The following is an 18,948-nucleotide window of genomic DNA, read 5'->3' as shown; positions in this document are numbered from 1 at the left end:
TTGTGTATCCGAATGAAAAAATGGTGCCAACATTGCAATGAAAACTTATAATCTGACAGTTCGTGAAATGACAGCTCAAAGACAAAAAGGAAATTTGATCGCGTTGAACTTTGAAGTTGTGAAATAAATTAAAATGACAGTCCAACAGCTAAGCTCGAATATTTCTGACGACTCTGATGATATGGTTAGTTTACCTTCCGAGGAAGATATATATAGGCGAAAATATCAACTGCTACTTGAACGATGTGAAGTCTTGCAGCAGGATAATGAGAGAATTCTTAACAGGTTCGGTATTTTCGTGATATTGTTGTTTTAGCTAGATGAGTTCATGTTTTTTGTGGAAATAAATGACGACCGTTGTTACAGAATACAAGAGGCTAAGAAAATAACGAAGCGCTATAGTAAAGACATAATGTTGTTGGTGGAGAGACTGGATAGCCATGGAGATGGTTTTAGGACGGCTTCCATGGAGCCGGAGATAAAACCCGAAGTTGGGTCGAAACCATCCCGTGCAACGCCCAAAGCCCAAACATCTAAACAATCTGAAAAACTGAATGCCACTGGAGGAAAAAAACCAGGTCCTAAAAGGAAAAGCAAGGCAGATAAAGTAAGTTTTTGAATAATGAATAAAATTTTACAAATTATTTGTTAGGATTATGCCTCACTTTGAACAATTGAAAGTGCAAAATATAGTTAATATTCAAGCTCAAAGGAGGTAAACATTTCCCAATATTTCATTCGGTTCTGTCACATTCATTGTTTTCTTTAAAAAAATATAGGTAGTAAAGTTTTTCATAATCATATTTTTTGTGCCTACTGTTAATTGTAGGGGTATAAATGAGATAATAATCTTATATCCTAATTTCTAACATTGTTCAAAACTAAATTTAATAAAAAAAATTGTGTATTCCAGCCAGAAAGAGATCCTAATGCCCCAAAAAAGCCCTGCAATGCATTCTTCCAATTCTGTCAGGAGCAACGGCCACTGATCATAGCTGAAGCCAACACAGAAGTTGGTTCAGAGCCGACTAAACAGGAAGTCACTAGGCAGCTTGCATCAAGGTGGAGATCTCTCAGCAGTGAGGAAAAGAGGGTAACTATATTTTCTGTGAAAATACCAATAGGTTCTGACTTGTTGTGTCATTTCGACATCTTAGTTTATATTTTTGTTTGATGGTCATTTGTTGTGTGCTGACTAATAATGGAATGGTTTCCCATTGCCTTCATTTCACACAGTAGTTAACCCCTCTATTGCGCAGAATCGAGGCAATAGATAGACATATTTGCGAGATTTCTTATGTTTTTCTTTACAAGCATTACCTCATTCTCACTCATATTCAGTTCTCTATTTTGGATTCTTTACATAGTATTTCATAAAACTTCTATACCTATATAAAAAACTTTAAACAACAAGGCATGATTAGGCTTGACAGTTTTTTTTAGTTTAAGTTAAACACTACCAACATATTTGTTTTTTTCAGGTGTATGTTGCTATGTTTGAGAGATCCAAAGAGAAATATGCGGAAGAAATGTCAGCATACATAAAGAAGGAACAATGACAAAGTATTTGCAATACTAGCTCTTATATTCCTTGTGATAGTCAGCTTTAAGTTTAGGCTAATTAAATATAGTTTGTAATGATTTCCAGCATTTTATTTTACTGTCACCTTTGATCAAAGTAAATGCAAAGTAAGTATGATTTTTTTAAAAACTCACAACCAAAATCAGGTATTTCTCCTAAAATAGATTATAATTTCTTTACAATTCTCCGACCTTGTCATCTGGTATTGTCATTATAATGTGTGTAATGAAATAAGACGACAACAAGAATACTGTATTGTATATATGTAATATGTACAAAAATTTATTTTTAACATCAACCAATAAAATAAATTATAACCAAATCCATATTGTGCCAGTATATGTGTGTCGTTTAATTTAGTAAGAAGTAGTTCACTTAAAGTGGTCCTTCTCGAGACGGATGGCTTTCATAGTCTGTACCCCATCAGCCTTCTGGACATGTTTCATGACATTTGGCTCAGTGACACGCATGAAAGGATTGTATAGTTTCTCTTCTCCAATTGTTGATGGCACCTGGAATTGAGAGTTGAATTAAACAAAAATCATGAATTTCAAGTATTGCCTATTAACAATGTTTTTTTTACGCCCTAACATGTAAAAAAAAATATTTTTTACTACCGCATATAGAGAGTTTCCACTCTTGCAACAGAGATGTCATTACTGGTAACAAAAAGTAGTCTCCTACATTCACAATACTTAATGTTAGGGGTTGAAAATTATAAAACACAAATATTCCCACAAATACTGCCCACACTACAAATATCACAAAACAGTATTACTCATAAACAAATACTTCAAACTTTCGCGAACTCTTAGTTTTCATAACAAAAGAAAGTATGTATTAATTTAGGCACATCAAAACTTCACGACAATACATAGATAAAAATAATTTACTCACTGTAGGCAACCCCAAATTCCGTCTCTCCAGTGACCAGCTAATCTTCTTTGCAATAACTTCATTCTCAGGCTCAACATGAGCTGCAAATTTCAAGTTCTGCAAAGTATACTCATGACCACAGAACACTTTCGTGTGGTCGGGGAGGCAGCTGAGTACATCTATTAGAGACTGGTACATTTGTTCTGCAGTGCCTTCGAAGAACCGCCCACAGCCACCAAGGAATAAAGTGTCACCTGAAATTATGTAAGTAGGTGAAAAAAGAATCTAATTTGAGGAAGTTGTGTGTCAATTTGCACTAGCTGTGATGAGATTTTCTGCATGCTAGATGGACTTCCTTGTGAATGTGGAAATTATACATAAATTTGATATTGATTTAAAAGTAAAGAAGAGCCTCAGCAGTAGGCAGAAAAGGCATGATTATATAAGTGATGACATTGCCTGGTTATTTTTTTATTTCATCGTAATAATATAAGTGGGTTTCATAGGAGCAATATAGAAGCCAAAACAATGATTTCATTTTCATAAATGTACTGGTATTGGAAGCGACACATTTATATTATGGAGTTTGTCAATAAAACGATTAGGTAGAAAAAGTTTTTGGTAAAGAAAATTTTGGAAAAAGGACATTTGGGGGAAGCGACATTTTGAAACCTAAGGACATTATGGGAAAAGGACATAACAATGGCAAAAGGTCATGAAAAAAGTTGCTTCTGATTTATTACCTTTATCCAATTTTGACTGGCAACCATCCCATGAGACTCACCTGTGAAAACGGCTGCTTCATTGCCTTCTCCTGGAGCGGTGACAAAGTAACAAATATGGCCGGAAGTGTGGCAAGGTGTGTATAAACACCTTACATTTAAATTGCCGATGTTGAACCTATGGTCATGCTGGACCATGTGATTAAGAGCTCCAATCCTTTTGTCCCCGCCGTAAACATTGAGTCCTGGTATTAGTCTTACCAAATCTTCATTGCCACCCGCATGGTCCCTGTAATTGATTTTATTTATTATAAAAATTAGACCTTATTTATTAATAGCTGACACAATTATTAGACTGAATTCCACCTGTGTGTTTTTCGTGCTCTATTTATTATATTTTTCAATATAACCAATATTTTCACAGAGCCACAACAGATGCTTTGTATTGCCCTAAGGCTCTGCAGAGCACACTTTAGAATCCCTAGTTTAATGGAAGAAAAATTAATGCAGGGTGACAAACGAAATATTCAATATAATTACCAATGATGGTGTGTAGTCAACACAGTTGTAAGATTGAGTCCTTGGGTCATGACCTCATGCAACACAGTCTGTGGTTCTACAGGGTCGACAACAGCTGCCTCTTTAGTTGCCTTGTCTATAATAAGGTACATGTAATTGTCCTGAAGTGCGGGCAGGATCTTCACATCCATTTTTTTAAATTGGTGCTGTTCTTGTTTACTGTGGGCTTCACGCTGGTTGCGGACCAAAGCTGAAGTAATAATTACATATTTCATTATTGTTAGCCTCCAAATACCATTTTACTCTAGTATACACGTACTACATGTACGAGTACACGAGCAGTTTGGTACAGTACGTAGTAGCATACTTCTAGTAGGTACCTACACACAATTTGACTTTTCAAGATTGTTCACAATATCTAACTAGGTATATCTACCTACTTAGGCATTGTTAACAATAGATATTTTCATTAATTTAGGTAGGTACAGAATGATAAGTATCTAAAACCCACCTCGAAAATAAAGCTTTGTTAATTGGTTCGATAGCCCAGATGGCAAAGCATTAACAATTCGAGCAAGCATTGAATAATTAACATAAATTATAATAAAAATAAACAAAAAAGAGCGATGAAGGAAATAATTATGACCGGTTCAACACGACAACAGTAAACCTTAAATCTGATAAGAATATTGGCAAGAATGAATCCCGTTGCCTTTTTATATAACTATCAAAAAGATTATATTACACCTTGCGATAAGGACCACGTTAAAACCAGCACTGTAAAAAACAATGATAATTGTTTGTCAATGTTTTCAACAGTCAGTTTTTCACAATTAAAACTTCACTCTCACAAATGAAAATGTAAAAAGGAAAATGTTAGTGTTGCCGCTCAATGGTCAACTACTTATTATCGATAGCGTTTCGATAGACTATCGATAGTTTGAGAAAAATGTGAGAAAAATCATTACTGTCGATAGTACTTGTCACTATCGATTGTGCAAAACCTCAGAACAATCTAAAGCAGCTTTAGTTATTCTCGCAAAACTATCGATAGTATCAACGCAAAACAATACTATTGATGTTATTCAATGGTATTTTTGTAGTAGTTTTAGTTGTTAAAATGTCATCTGCTTTTTTTTTATTTATTCCCTCGTTTTATTGAGGAGGCAAAGGGTACTAGCCCACACAGCTAAGTCTTTTGTCATGTGTCTGCCTGACACTGACTTGTGCCCATCATGTGCTTTTATTTACATTCTGGGAAATAGTGTGCGATGTAGAAGTTATTGTTTTAAAATAATAATTTAATGCTGAATTCACATTTTACACAAGATGAAGAGTAAGCCAGTTAAACACAAAACAACAAATACTTTTCGTGTAAGTAAATTTATACAATACTGCTAAATTAACACGAATTACTGCATGTTTCGTCTAGGTTATGTTTTTTCCGATTTTACTTTTATCTGGTCGTATGTGGCTTTAGATCGTATCCCATAACCACTTTAAAACAAATATGCAACACAGAAGCTTGTCTGAATGGATTAGAATGTAAGTTTTGAAATAACATGTACTTGTCTCTTATCTCCCATAGTTTATCCCTTTTGCTGAGAGAATAAATGCCATAGACATAAGACATGCAGCACTATACCACATTGAACATGCATACACAAGGCAGCCGGAAGAGACTGAGACCCACTTCCACTTAGCTCTCCAGAAATGGAATGTACTCAATTTGACTGAAAACTTCAAGAAATTTAGAAAAGAAGTATTGGGCATTGTGACTTTGCCACAGTTAGTATATAAAAAGGAAGAAGTTGTTGATAGTTTGGACAAATATTTGAGTTTAGAAGATCAGTTATGTCTGCAGCCCTTGTTAGAGTAAGTATTTAATAGCCCTTTCTAAATCTAGTGTAGTATTTGGATAATTTTTATATTATATTGCATGGCAATATACTAAACGAAATTTATATAGATAACAAGCTCTACTATAACTGAAATTTTGTTTTAATCACATTGTAAATTGTAACATTACCCAAACTTTTTACTTAATTAAAGTTCATTGGATTTCCTCATGGTAGTGATAAAGTTTTGTACTTTTTTTTACAGAATATTAGTCTCGTTAGCAAAGGACCTAAGAAATGATTTCTACCCTCATTTTCCAAGATTTCTGGATATACTTCTGAAACTGTTAAACACCAAGGATGCAGAGAGACTAGAATGGACTTTAATTTGTTTAGCATTTCTGTTTAAAGTCTTAAAACCTTATCTGAAAAAAGACATAGCAGTTGTTTTAAAAAAGATAATACCACTGTTAAGTGACGGTCAACCACAGTATATAAACAATTTTGCTGCAGAAAGTTTTGCTTTTGTTGCCCGTGATATTAAAGACAAGAAAAAATTCATCGATCTTGTATTGGATTACCTGAAGTCTAATGAAGATGTAAGTAAATTTTAGATTTCTTTAATAGAATGCAATTTTATATATGCTTTGTTTACTGTAATGCAAAATTTAAAAATATATACACATTTTTTCATGTTCTATCTGTATCACCACTGTTGCTTATTTAGTGGATGGTAAGTAAAACAACTGAGTTTTAACTCTTAAGTTATAAATGAATGAAAGTTATCATATATACAAAAGAACATTTGAGTCAAGGAAATAAATTATTGATTTTTTACTGCCACTTGTACTGATAATTAACTATCTATAAGAAAATCTTATAATATTAATATTTTACACACATCACATTCCCTAACTATTTGACTTTATTATTTCAGGCTACAACGGGATGTGGTCATCTTATATTCGAAATTTTAAGGGGTGTAAGTGGAAAGTTCCACAGTTGTATAGAAACTTTTCTCCCTATACTATTGACCACTCTGAAAGTTGACAAGGAGCATCAGGAATTATTATTTAAAGTCTTAACACAGACTCTTGAAGACAGTTTACAAACTATATCACCCAAGGAATACAATATTTTCTGGACAAGCATTTTGAAATTTACAGAAGAGATACTCAAAGAGAATGATGAGAAAAGCAAGGGTTTAGAGTACATATTAAGACTGGCAGGACAAGTTGTTGAACATAATAATGGAAAGTACTTGACATGTCCACCTCAATTCGTCCTCTTGTTAGTGAAGGTGATATGTGAACAGACTGCTGAGAATGTGTTAGAAGTTTGTGCCCAAATTGGAGCACTATTACTTCTTTCACCCAATGTTTCTCTTTCTCAAGAACATGCTAGTATTATCATCAAAGTACTCCTTCCTTTGCCATACCCAAATATTTTGATAAACTTTGTCAAAAATGTTATTGACTACCCCCAATTTGATTTGCACATTTTGCCCCCATTTCTCAACTTTGTTGTGCAATCGGACTTCGATAATGAAGCTATGAGCACATTAACTAAAATTTGTGTTCATAAATCACCATTGTCGAAAAACGGAATAAAACTTTTTGAATGGGTCAAGTATCCCCTTGATTTCGGCAGATGCCTGCCGATGTTCATGGAATGTTTTGATAGTGTTATCAATGAAGATGTAGAAAATATTGTGGAGAAACCTATAAAATTAATGAACATGCTGTTCTGTTTGCCCCATGTCGAGAAGATAAATATTAATCATTGCATCAAGAGTATAAACAGGCTTATAACAAAACTGTTGAATATCCTGTCGAGTTACAATTTAGAGAATCGGCCAGATCACAATAAATTCCATTGTGACACCACAGCTTTATCACGATGTACTAGATTGGTGTTGTTCATAATCGTGAATGCTATGGAAAGTGCCATACATATATCTAGTTGTAAGAAACTGAAGGAAATCTGTGACATTGACATGTTGTTGCCGATGATTTTGCCTTGTGCTGCCGATCCTAATTACTTGGCAGCACTGCATTTGTTGGATTTGTATCTTACTGCATATGAACAAGAGAATGGACTGACATATCCTCATCTCCTATTGGTGGATTCATATCTTAGGTGTAATGTTTCTTCACCTTTTCACATTGTAAGTAGTTATTTTACTTTTGCTTTTTAGTAGGTAACTAGATGTTGACCGGGACTTCGCTACCGTGGGAATTATGAGATAAAATATATAGCCTATAGCAATCTTGGATGATGTACCTTTCTAATGGTGAAATAATTTTTGAAATCGGTTCGGTAGTTTCGGAATTTACCCGCCTCAAACATACAAACTCACAAACACTTACCTCTTTATAATAATAGTATAGAAGTATAGATTTATGTCATTTTTACAATCTTCCATATTACTCTTTCAGGTTCGTCTTCTAACTATCCACATTTACAAGTTGTTCGAAAATGTTGAAGAATTAAACAAAACAGTAGAAGTTGGTGGAACAAAAGAACGTTTTGAAATTTTCACTAGATGTTACACAGTAGAGTCTACAACTCCATCTATACAAGAATACAGAGGTCAAATAAATATGCTTCAAAAAATGACCTTTAATACTACCCAGTATGTGCTAGCCAAGGACACTGACTTTAAGTTTTTTTCTTTAAATTATATGCTAGGAGTGTTGTACTTTAATTTCAAGTTACTTTGGGAACCTGTCTCGGAGTATATTGCAGGATATGGCAATGCTTTAACAGTTGACGAATTCTGGCCAACATTTTATAAGGCCTTGGAATCGTCATTCGCAAATGCTAAAAAGGATTTGAAAAAGTTTCAGTTTGATGAAGAAATTGATAACATAAATCTAAAGGAGTTATATTCGGAATTTAACAGTATACCAGAAAAACCTGATTTGTATAATTATAGGAATCTGTTGCTTAAAATAATGACAAATTGTATACAACCATGTGAGGCGAGAAATCGTGATGTAGTTGTCTTATTCCTTAATTTTATTGATGAAGAATATAGAAAGAACGATAATATGAATGCTCTAAAAATAGACGTTGAACTTAGAAATATCACACAAATTGAAGTTGAGGAGGAAAAACCTGACGAAGTTCCTGATCTCGAGGAACAGATTGAATCTATTGAGAAAACAAAAGAAACAGTATCAGGCAAAATTATTTTCAAAACGCTCATTAATATTATGCAAGTGCTAGCACAATTTAAAAACCCCAGAGCACTTCACAAAGAACCTATCTTTTGGGAACTTTACATGGAGTTTCTGAAACACAAAAACCCAGGACTTCAGAAATATGCTTTGGATTGTGTGCTGAATTATAAAAATAAAAGTGTTACACCATATAAAAATAATCTGCAAAATTTAGTTGATGAAAATAAGTTGAAAGATGAGCTGACATTGTTTAAAATAACTGAAGATTCAAAGAGCATTCAACCTGAAGATAGAGAGCATGTTGTACCTATTATTTTGAGAATTCTGTATGGAAAAATGACCTCGAAGTTAGGTGCTGATAAAAAAGGAGGCGGTCAAACTAGACGGTCCCTAGTTATGAGATATTTGGCGGGCTGTAACGAAAATGAACTGAAAATGTTTATAGAAATGGCATTCTCTCATTTCAAGGAATATATGTCTATGGAACCTAAAGAAATATTAACAAATATATTGGCTACTTTAGATTTGAAATCGGTCACAAGTCCTGGTAAACTACATAGTATTTTGAATTTATTTGAAGTAGTCAGAGAATATTTTGGAGGTTATATGAAAGACGAATTACTTGGTCAATTGTTTAAGATTCTTTACGCCGTGTGCTCGACAGTAGCCACCGTATTGGCACAGGGAGAGAGAGTACACATTGGGTATACTAAAGTCATGAAAAATCTTAGAACCCTATCATTGGGTTCACTTAGAAAATTGTTTGAACAGTTTGACAAATATCCATGGAGCAGAGACGAATTACATTTGTTATTTGAGACTTTGCTTTGGCCTACGATACCGAAACTACATATTGAAGGCATTCACAGTCCAACAGCATTGCTAAAGTTGTTCAATGAGTGGTGTCTGAATCCTAGGTATTATATATTGCTAAATACTTGCTCACAGCAAGACAATTCAATAAGCGCATTGCCAGCAATATTCAAACTACTTCTAGCGCCTAAAACAACTCCTGGAGTAGTTAATTTGATTCTGGATATGATAGAAAAGTTACTGACCTTAACTGAGGACGAAGAAGAAAAAGATGTACCACCTATTGAAACATTTAATGCCCTACCTGTTCTATTTGGTTTGGAGGTTGATAAGTTACCTAACATCAACTTTGGAAGTAAAATATTAATTCCACATGTACCCTCAATCTTGGAAGTAATGAAACGTCGTATAGCAAATTCGGCAAAATCAAATACAGTGAATAGAAGAGATTTACTCATACTGTCAAGAGTGACTGAATTAGTTGCCACTCCAGAGCTATGTGATGAGTTACTAAACTTGCTCCTGCCTATATTAGTAAAGAAAGTTTGCATGAACATGGCGGAAGAAAATATGGAGCACGCTGTGACGACGATTATAAACTTGCTTGGACACAGCACAAATCCACAAATGTACATTAAACATATAGCAGTTTTATTTAATAAAGTATCCCCTGTTGATGTAAGGAAATTACTTATTAAACTATTGTTTTCGATAGCTGAAAATGCAAAAGATAATAAAGATATACTGTCTCGTTTGGCAAGTATCGTTTCTGAAATGAATGCTTTTAATAAGAGATGGATAGAACAGCCTGATTTTGATAGAAGACTGGAGGCTTACAAAGAAATATACAAATTAGCTGATGCGAATGATATTGACGTAGATCTAGCAATTTTGATAGTCAATAATTGCTTTTATTTTATTCGAACTGAGAAAGACATCGGCTTGCGCGATGGCGCAGGACTGTGTTTGAGGAAAATTTTACCGAAATTGATGTCAAAATATTGGTCGACTAGTGATGGGCAATATTTAGTTCGTGATACAGTTTTGTCTCTAATATCTACAGGCATAAGGGATACTAAAAATGAAATAATGCGAAACGAAAGCATTGCTTTACTTGGAGAGTTGGCAAGAGAATGTCCAGACGCAGACGTCGTCCTTTCAGATTTAGCTAATTTTACTAATAAAGAAGACAGGGAAGTGGACTTCTTTGATAATATGTGCCATTTGCAAATGCACAGACGCGTGAGAGCTCTGATGAAATTTTGCAAAGTTGCGAAGAAAATTGTCAAGTGTCCGACACCTAGGACTTTAACAAACTTCATAATGCCGTTAGCAACTATGTTTATATGTGATGATAAATATTCAGACAAAAACACATTGATAGATGCTTGTATTGAAGTGATTTCAACATGTTGTCGATTACTGCCCTGGTATCACTATGAAGTGATACTAAAACTTTATTTGAACAAAATGCGCCATTCCACCGATTATCAGAAGCAGCTTACGCGAATTTTAGTTGGAATCATTGACGCTTTCCATTTCGACTTTTCTAAAGTGAAGAGCATAGAATTACCGAAAGCATTAGTTACGAATATGGAAACAGGAAAAGTTGTAATCAAAGATAATAATCACAAAGTTAAAGAAAAAGAAGTTACTGAAGATGTAGATGTTGAAAAAACAGATGAAGATCGGAATAATGAGGAATTCAGAGAAGAAAGTGCTTTGGAAGTCAATGTGGAATCTGAGTTGAAGGACGCAGATGATGAGGCGGAGAATGATGAAACTACTAAGGAAGTTAGTAAATTGCCAGCGTTTGAGAGGGTAACGAGTGTCTCGCCTTCCGTTGCTAAGAGGATCATCAAGTCACTGTCTGCAGGATTATTACCTCAGTTGCATAGGTAAGAATAGGTACTCTGCACATTCACTGTTGCTATATTAGAATTATTTTCTATTCAAACTGAATTCCAATGTAACTCTTTCCAGGGCTATAGGTAAAATGACAGATCACGAAGAGTCCCACAAAGTGAACCGAAGGCGCACTGGATTGGAGAGACAAGAGGAGGATATGTTACGGGTGCCGATAGCCCTCGCGCTGGTGAAGCTTCTGCAGCAACTGCCTGGAGACGTGTTGAGGCATCAGTTGCCTGGGTAAGTGCTTGAATAACGTGTTTCTTACATAACTACCGAATTGTTTATTTTCGCTTTTTCCCGGTAGTTTGTAATATCTTGTAAAAGTTTGTAATATCTTGTACAAAGGAATGCTAAAAGTACTTACACAATAAGATGGTAAATATGTAATGGCGGACTTATCACATAAAGGGCATAATGCCAGTTAGTCGGCGATGGTTTGGGATATATTTACTGAAAATAACGTTTTGTTAATTCGGCTGTAATTTTACGATCGACTGCTTGTCCCGTTCAAAGTCGACATTAAAGATTTATTTCGCTTTTGGTTTAAAGATATTTATTTCTCATTAAGAATTACAAAATTCACTTGGTATGAGAACTACAACTAAGTGTCCTATATGTACACTTTTATACAACACGCGCATACGGCAAATCCTTAGTTCATAATTACATGCGAGATAAAAAAAAAGTAACAAAGAAATCATAAAGAATCCATAACACACAAATCACAGTCACTTAAAATCGCACCACACTACCCTCTTTCCCTACCCTTTTCATAGTTACGAAGTAGATTGGAACTGAAATTTGTACTCCGAGCCCAGATTTAGATCTACGTTTATATTTGATTTGTATTTCCTTACAGAATCACAATAAAGCTATGCTCCTTCCTGAAATCTCCGTTGAAACAAGTCAGAATCGCGGCGCGAGATATCGTCAAGAAAGTAATGCTAACAGTCGGTACAAGTTATCTAGGAATATTACTAGAACATCTCACTTTATTACTCACCAAAGGTTTTCAAGTTCACGTCCTAGTTGCCACTATACATACAGTGTTAGATGCGTTGAAATCTGACTTCAAATCTGGCGAACTGGACAACAATCTTCGATACATACTCGATGTGTGCACAAATGATCTATTTGGAGCACTCTCTGAAGAGAAAGAAGTCGACAAACTTCATTATAAAACCCCAGAAGCGAAACCGAGCAAGAAAAGTTATGTAACATTAATGATTGTATCTCAAAATATAACAGAAAAATGCCTTATAAATTTATTGTTACCATTCAAAGATGTGTTACAAAAACATCATTCTAAAAAAATTGTCATGAAAGTCCAAGAGGCATTCACTCATATTTCCAGTGGATTGGTGACAAATAAGTATATAGATATAGAATCATTATTCATATTCTTACACGGGGTCGCTTCAGAAAGTATACCAGAGTTTGTTTTAAACGCTCCGAAGAGAGAAATAAGTGAGGCGCAGAAAGAAAAGATGTTGCGAGCTAAACCTGACTGTTTCCTTATTCCCGAAATACCGAAACGCAATAAAGAAAGTCAAGCGAAGAATGTAAGGACATCCAGTAAAGCGAATGCTCATGTTTTGGTCGAATTCAGTTTGAATATACTATATATTTTGCTGAAACGGGAAAAAGTCCCAAGAATGGATTGTCGTTCATTTGTAGATCCACTTATTCCGTTGTTAGTCGATTCATTGAAGAGCGATCATATCAAAGTGACTACGGTAGCTATGAAATGTATTGCGTCGCTGTGGAATATCAGAGTTAGCACGCCGACTTTAGAAGAAATGGTTGAGGATATTGTGAAAACTATATTCCTGATACTGCACAAGTACGCGACGTTTGAGATAAGCAAGCAGAATGATAATTTCCATCTCGTGAGGAATGCTTTCAAGGTAATCTCGACTTTATTTACTTTAGATTGCATTATAAAATGCAATTTATTAAAGTATCTGTATCCAAATCGGGATTTGCCTATATTGAATTTGATGTGACTGCCTAAGAAGGAGTGTGGTAATGTTCAGGGTTCATATGAATATATATAACACATATACATTGACATATATAATCGTTTGAGTTATCCTTAAATTCCTTGCATCCACTAGATCTGCAGTAGTGTTCATGTTTTTTTTTTGTAAACTTAGTAAATGAGTTGTTAAACTTATTTACGTAAATCAAAAGGATAATTGTACTAAGAACACTTCTATTTTATTTTACCAAATTCTCTCATATATTTTTTTAAATCTACAGGCAATAACAGTACTCATCCGCAATGTGAAATACCACAGACTAGACAACGACCAACTAAAAACGTTGCTTCTTTACGCCGAAGAGGACTGCCAGAATGACGATAGACAGGCTAATTCGTTCTCGTTGTTGAAAGCGATCCTCGAGGCGAAGTTGATATCGAATGAACTGCACGAAGTGATGGAAAAGGTCTCCAAGATTTGTATACTGAGCGAGTCTGCCAGATCAAGGTACAGATCTGTTTGGTCTAATTAATAAACATACAATATTTTCTTTGATTAAAAACCATGTGTGATGTGTAGTATAACCTTTCAAAAGTTCTTACAGGCATCTGACATGACTTTTACGACATCTAGTGGCAGTTAGTCGCCTACACTAATCTGCAGGTTTCCTCACGATGTTATCCTTCACCGGAAGCAAGTGGTGGTCTATGAAAACTACTATATAAGAGTCAGATTGGTGTACAAACTTATATGGCACGAGTGGGATACGTACCTGAGACCTTTCGGTCCACAGGCGGGCGTCTTAACCAATACACCACCACCGCTTCATATAGTTAAACATTATGATTGGATGTAAGCCTACTAAAATTGAATTTCAAGCTATAGAGCATAAAATGAAATCTCAGTCTTTAAAATTCATGTTTGCTCAAGAGCATAAAATAAAATCTCCTACGAAAGTAAAATGCTCTAGAGCAAAAAAGTAAAATCTTTGTCCAATTAATCTAATCGTTTAAAGTCTTGGCCAATAAAGTTACGAGTCACTTATACGTGGCCAGTAACTATTTGCCTACACAAGGGCGTCTATATTCACATATATTAGAATGCTTATTTATAAAATTGTTAATTTCCTCGCAATTGAAGTGAAAAGTAGAATTTACACCTCGATTTATGATCACATTTCACCCTCGCAATAACTATCCATCTGGGCCATTGCCGAATGTGGATAATCGCGTCGCTTAAAATACTTCGATTTATAATCTCGATGTATAATGTACAATTTTATACTTTATCTAAAACAGGGACGAAGCCCGTGGCATATTCGTCTCTTACTTGACCAACTACTCGCCCGGCAAACGCATGGACAAATACATACAGTTCTTCGTATCCCAACTCAACTACGAACTGCAACACGGCCGGGAGTCTTCCCTCAAGTTCCTGGAAATGATCATTAATAAACTGCCAGTGGTAAGTATTCTTAGCCATGTACAATTTAGAGATTGACATGGTGTATAAAATTGGGCACAGTTTTTTTTATACATTACAAATCACCGAGATTGAGTTAGCCCCAAAGTAAGTTTGAGATTTGTGTTATGGGTTTCTAAATCAACGATATTATATTTAATAACATATGCATTGTCAAACTGAAAAAGGTCATTTTCCATCTTGACCTGACTGGGGATCGAACCCGAGACCTCCAGTGTGTGCGCAGACGTCACTTAAAAGGGCGGGGCTAATTCTCTTGTTTCTTCTGTAAATAGTGTAATAAAGAGATCATTTGTCTATTTCATTGTGAACTATATCTATGTTCCAGCCAAATTTATCTAAACATGGTGACTACCTCCTATTGGCCCTCGGCGCTTCAATGCTTAATGACAGCGCTCCAGAATGTCGTTCAGCAGCTGCCGGCTGCATAGAAGCCATGTTAAAGCGGCTGCCGTTGCTTGAAAGGAACAAGTTGTTTGACATCGTTCTCAAATTCTTTGAAGATACACAGGTAAGCGTAAAGCGCTTTAATAAATTGACCTTCAGCCGCTGCAGGCTGCATGAAGGCGCTGTTAAAGTGTGAAATATGACATCATGCTGAAGTTCTTTGAAGACACAGGGCATAGTATGGCCAATAGGAACGAAAAAAAAATAGTATTATTGTGTGTCTTTCAAATTTTAATATTTATATATGTTTGAATTTTGTGTTGCTGAAGGTGTAATTAAAAAAAAACAGATGCTTGATCTTAATACTTTTAGAACCTAAGATTGATAAGTATGTAAGTAAGCAAGCAAAATAGCTTGCATGAGAGAATATATACATTTAAAAATATAATATAAAATGTGAATGTATTTTATAAATGGATTTGTTATACATGTCACACATGCTTTTTAACTTAATTTTTAAAACAATAATGAGATGAAAAAAATACTTTTAGGTTGATAGCACTGTCCTGTGTTGAACCTACGCCCATGTCTATACTTGGACGTGGGTTAAACTCCCGCTCGATTCCAACATTAATGTCATTATTATTTTCATAATTAATATATATATTTATATATTTTGTTTATAGCCTGTGCACTTAGAACTTGCAGCCCAGCTGAGCACACGATTCGTCAACGTCGAAACAGACGACTTCAAGAACCGCCTCGACACATTACTCCCTACAATCAGTGGCAAAATACTACTTCTAGGCAACGACATCACCGAAGGCAGATTTGTAAAACTACAGATTGAACAATCCGACGATAAGACGGACGAGGAAAAACAGAAAGAAAAAGACCACAGTCTAATACAGATATTGAATCTTATAGACAAAATTGCCGTAAACTGTCCGTCCACGTTAAAAAATAATAACTTTTCAAGCGATTATGATGATATAGCTCAGCAGTGCCAAGTTTTGTTGGCGTATCCTCACGCGTGGGTTAGATTGAGAGCGGCAAAAATCCTGGGTGCTGTTATATCTGTTATAGATCCTGGAGATTTGGATGTGGTGGTTAGGAAGAAGGTGGATAGTGACAGGGGCTTTGTGTATTACGATACAGAGGATAAAATAAGAAGTCTTGTGTTGGATCTTTGTGCGCAGTACACACCAGCGATCTCACAGGAAATGGCTGAACAGGTATATTGTTGATATGGTTTTGTTATATATGTCACACATGCTATTTAACATGCTTTTTAAGGGACGAAAGATGTCAGCGCTTTGTCTCGTTTCTTCTCAAGTATTTCTAATATTGACATCTCTTTCTTGTATGAGCGAAATTGAATATGTGAGGGGGCTTGCGATGTAACTATGTATGTTACTATGTTCCTATTCGAGTGGAATTTTAAAACAGATATTTTCAAGCGATTGAGCTGAAAATTTATGATAAGCATGACCTGATGGTGCACCCAGGAACGGCTTCAGACGTGGAAACTCCTCAACGGTTTACTGCACGCACATAATGTTTTTGTCACACATTGAATTCAATAAGATTTTTTCAGAAAGATTTTTGTAATAAACTTATTTTACTTTCCAGGTTACAACAGTTTTGTTTCTAATATTGAAACTAGTTCATGCGATGTCGAGTTTCAAACTACAAACGAACAAAGTTATAGACGACGACCAGACAGAAGTTTCCGCGAAAGTGAATTACCGATGGATCTTGTTCAAACTGAGAAAAGCAGTCAACGTTGAAGTGGCTAAAGCGCCGATGTCTATGAACATTGTGAGTATCATAAGCGGAACTAATTATAACTGTGAAAGTTTATTTATTTATTACCTCTTCACGCCCGTCTTATCGAGGCTGCGGTGACCACTTCCCATTAGGTGGGCCGCATGTTTGCTTGCTCAGTTGTATATATTTTTTAAAATTTTCGCCTTCATAATATGGGTCAACAACTGGCCTAAATGTAGCGGTGGGACAGCTGATAGCTCTAAAATAAAAATTACTAATAAATTACATAATATACTGCTGTTTTAGGGTAGGAAATGGATTTTTAACGCCATTTTTGGCCATTGCAATAACGGATAGAATGGTCAAGACTGGTTGATGAACACCCAATGTTGTCAGGCAAAATGTATTACTTTTGTGTCATAATTGCTCTCTCTTTTGAGGGTATACTCGCTTTCTTCCGCAACCTTTGGCATTGGAGCCCAGGGTCCGCTAATCTCTAAAAACTTGAATAAATAACCATTTATTAATTAACATTTTCTTTACAGAGAACATCAATATTCACAATGTGGGTGCATCTAATCAGCTCAATGGACACGGAAGACCTAAACAAAATTATCGATGTCATTTTACCACCGATTGTTCGAGAACTTTCCACTGGTGACCCTCTAGCGCCTGCGTCTGCGGCGAGACAGCTGGCCAATAGAGTGGGAAAGAAGATGAGACGCAAGATCGGGGAGCTGGAGTATAGCAAGATGGTGGCTGATGTGCAAATGAAGCTTAATATTAGAAGGGCTGAGAGGAAGAAGGTTGGTATTATGTTTTGTGCTATTTCCAGAACTTTCCATAGGAGATTCATTTCTAATAATTTCGTGTTTCTCATTCTACTTATAATAAAAGTTATTAATTTTTTTCAGGTGCTACTGCAAGAAAAAGTGAATAATCCCGACAAGGCGGCCAAACGCAAACTGCAGCTGAAGGAGAAGAAGAAGCAAGCGAAGAAGATGAAATTGGAAATGTTGCACGGAAAGAGACCGCGGCCTAAAAAGAGGAAGGCAGAAGATATCGACATAGAAGACCAGTTGCTGCAGGATAATTATTAGTCATATATTTACGTGTGTTATGGATGTGACTCCACCATCCACGTGACAACCGACGTCAAAATCCTCTTTGGGAATGCTATTGTTATCAGCAGCCGAAGTTTTGTGTTCCTTAGTCGCCTCATGCGACATCCACGGGAAGATATGAACTGGTCCTATTTTAAGGGCGGTACCACACGCCCTAGGATTATCTACATAAGACGCGATTCTGCGAGCGCTTCGACTATAGACACTCTGCGAGCGCTTCGACTATAGACACCGCATTCTTTCAAAAATATTTCTCCGTCATGAAGCAACTTATTTTTAAGTGAGCTGTCGAAAAGTATAAAGCTGTCGAACCTATGAGTTATGCTCACACGTTGTCGTTTTTGTCTCATTTTCGCGTTATAAGTCAATGTATAGCACAATGGATATTAATTTATCTGTGGATTAATATAGTGCTAAGTAATTATTTGATGAATCTATTGTAAATACTTATGTATGTAAATATTTTAAAAGACTGTTATAAGGTTAATAAACATGTTTTTATATCAAAATGAGTTTGTGTATCAATGGTCATTATAAATATGAGACGCGCGCCAGCCAGCATATCTTAGATGTTGTCTTTACTATGACAAAACGACGCGATACGAAAATATCAAATGTACATATCTGAATCTATTGTTGTATAGTTGCTTATACATACTCTATAATATCCATTTTTAAAGTGTTTAGGCGTACATTTTCGACGGTCACGGATACCGTCGACTTAGCCTAGCTAGGAATCCGAGGACACTCACTAGGT

The 18,948-nt window shown here is 35.5% G+C and overlaps 3 protein-coding genes across 4 annotated transcripts; 2 read left to right on the top strand and 1 right to left on the bottom strand.

Annotated features, from left to right (window-relative positions):
• Positions 1-54: 54 nt before the first annotated feature.
• LOC128673917 (uncharacterized protein) lies at positions 55-1,642 on the top strand. Its single transcript, XM_053752087.2, has 4 exons — positions 55-285; positions 367-607; positions 914-1,093; positions 1,482-1,642. Exons 1-4 carry the CDS (start codon positions 134-136, stop codon positions 1,557-1,559), a joined length of 651 nt encoding a protein of 216 aa, XP_053608062.1. The 5' UTR covers positions 55-133; the 3' UTR covers positions 1,560-1,642.
• Positions 1,643-1,830: 188 nt separating this feature from the next.
• Positions 1,831-4,605, bottom strand: tzn (tenzing norgay). 2 transcript variants are annotated; one of them, XM_053752082.1, is made up of 5 exons: positions 4,447-4,605; positions 3,721-3,949; positions 3,243-3,469; positions 2,480-2,712; positions 1,831-2,094 (listed from the first exon to the last, which is right to left on the bottom strand). In XM_053752082.1, the coding sequence occupies exons 2-5, from the start codon at positions 3,888-3,890 to the stop codon at positions 1,954-1,956; spliced, it is 771 nt and encodes a 256-aa protein (XP_053608057.1). In that variant the 5' UTR covers positions 3,891-3,949; positions 4,447-4,605; the 3' UTR covers positions 1,831-1,953. The 2 variants fall into 2 exon arrangements, with proteins under 2 accessions (XP_053608057.1, XP_053608056.1); XM_053752081.2 differs by having other exon boundaries at positions 4,211-4,599.
• Positions 4,606-4,921: 316 nt separating this feature from the next.
• On the top strand, positions 4,922-18,700 carry LOC128673911 (uncharacterized protein). Its single transcript, XM_053752078.1, has 14 exons — positions 4,922-5,073; positions 5,288-5,574; positions 5,803-6,136; positions 6,475-7,704; positions 7,976-11,433; positions 11,519-11,683; positions 12,306-13,353; positions 13,709-13,935; positions 14,727-14,892; positions 15,239-15,421; positions 15,984-16,532; positions 16,930-17,118; positions 17,613-17,873; positions 17,982-18,700. The coding sequence occupies exons 1-14, from the start codon at positions 5,029-5,031 to the stop codon at positions 18,165-18,167; spliced, it is 8,328 nt and encodes a 2,775-aa protein (XP_053608053.1). The 5' UTR covers positions 4,922-5,028; the 3' UTR covers positions 18,168-18,700.
• The last annotated feature ends 248 nt before the right edge of the window (positions 18,701-18,948 follow it).

The sequence above is a fragment of the Plodia interpunctella genome, chromosome 11 (genome assembly GCF_027563975.2).
Source record: "Plodia interpunctella isolate USDA-ARS_2022_Savannah chromosome 11, ilPloInte3.2, whole genome shotgun sequence".
Taxonomy (NCBI): Eukaryota; Metazoa; Arthropoda; class Insecta; order Lepidoptera; family Pyralidae; genus Plodia; species Plodia interpunctella.
Note: the sequence above shows the minus strand (reverse complement) of the source record. Positions and strands in the feature narration are given on the sequence as shown.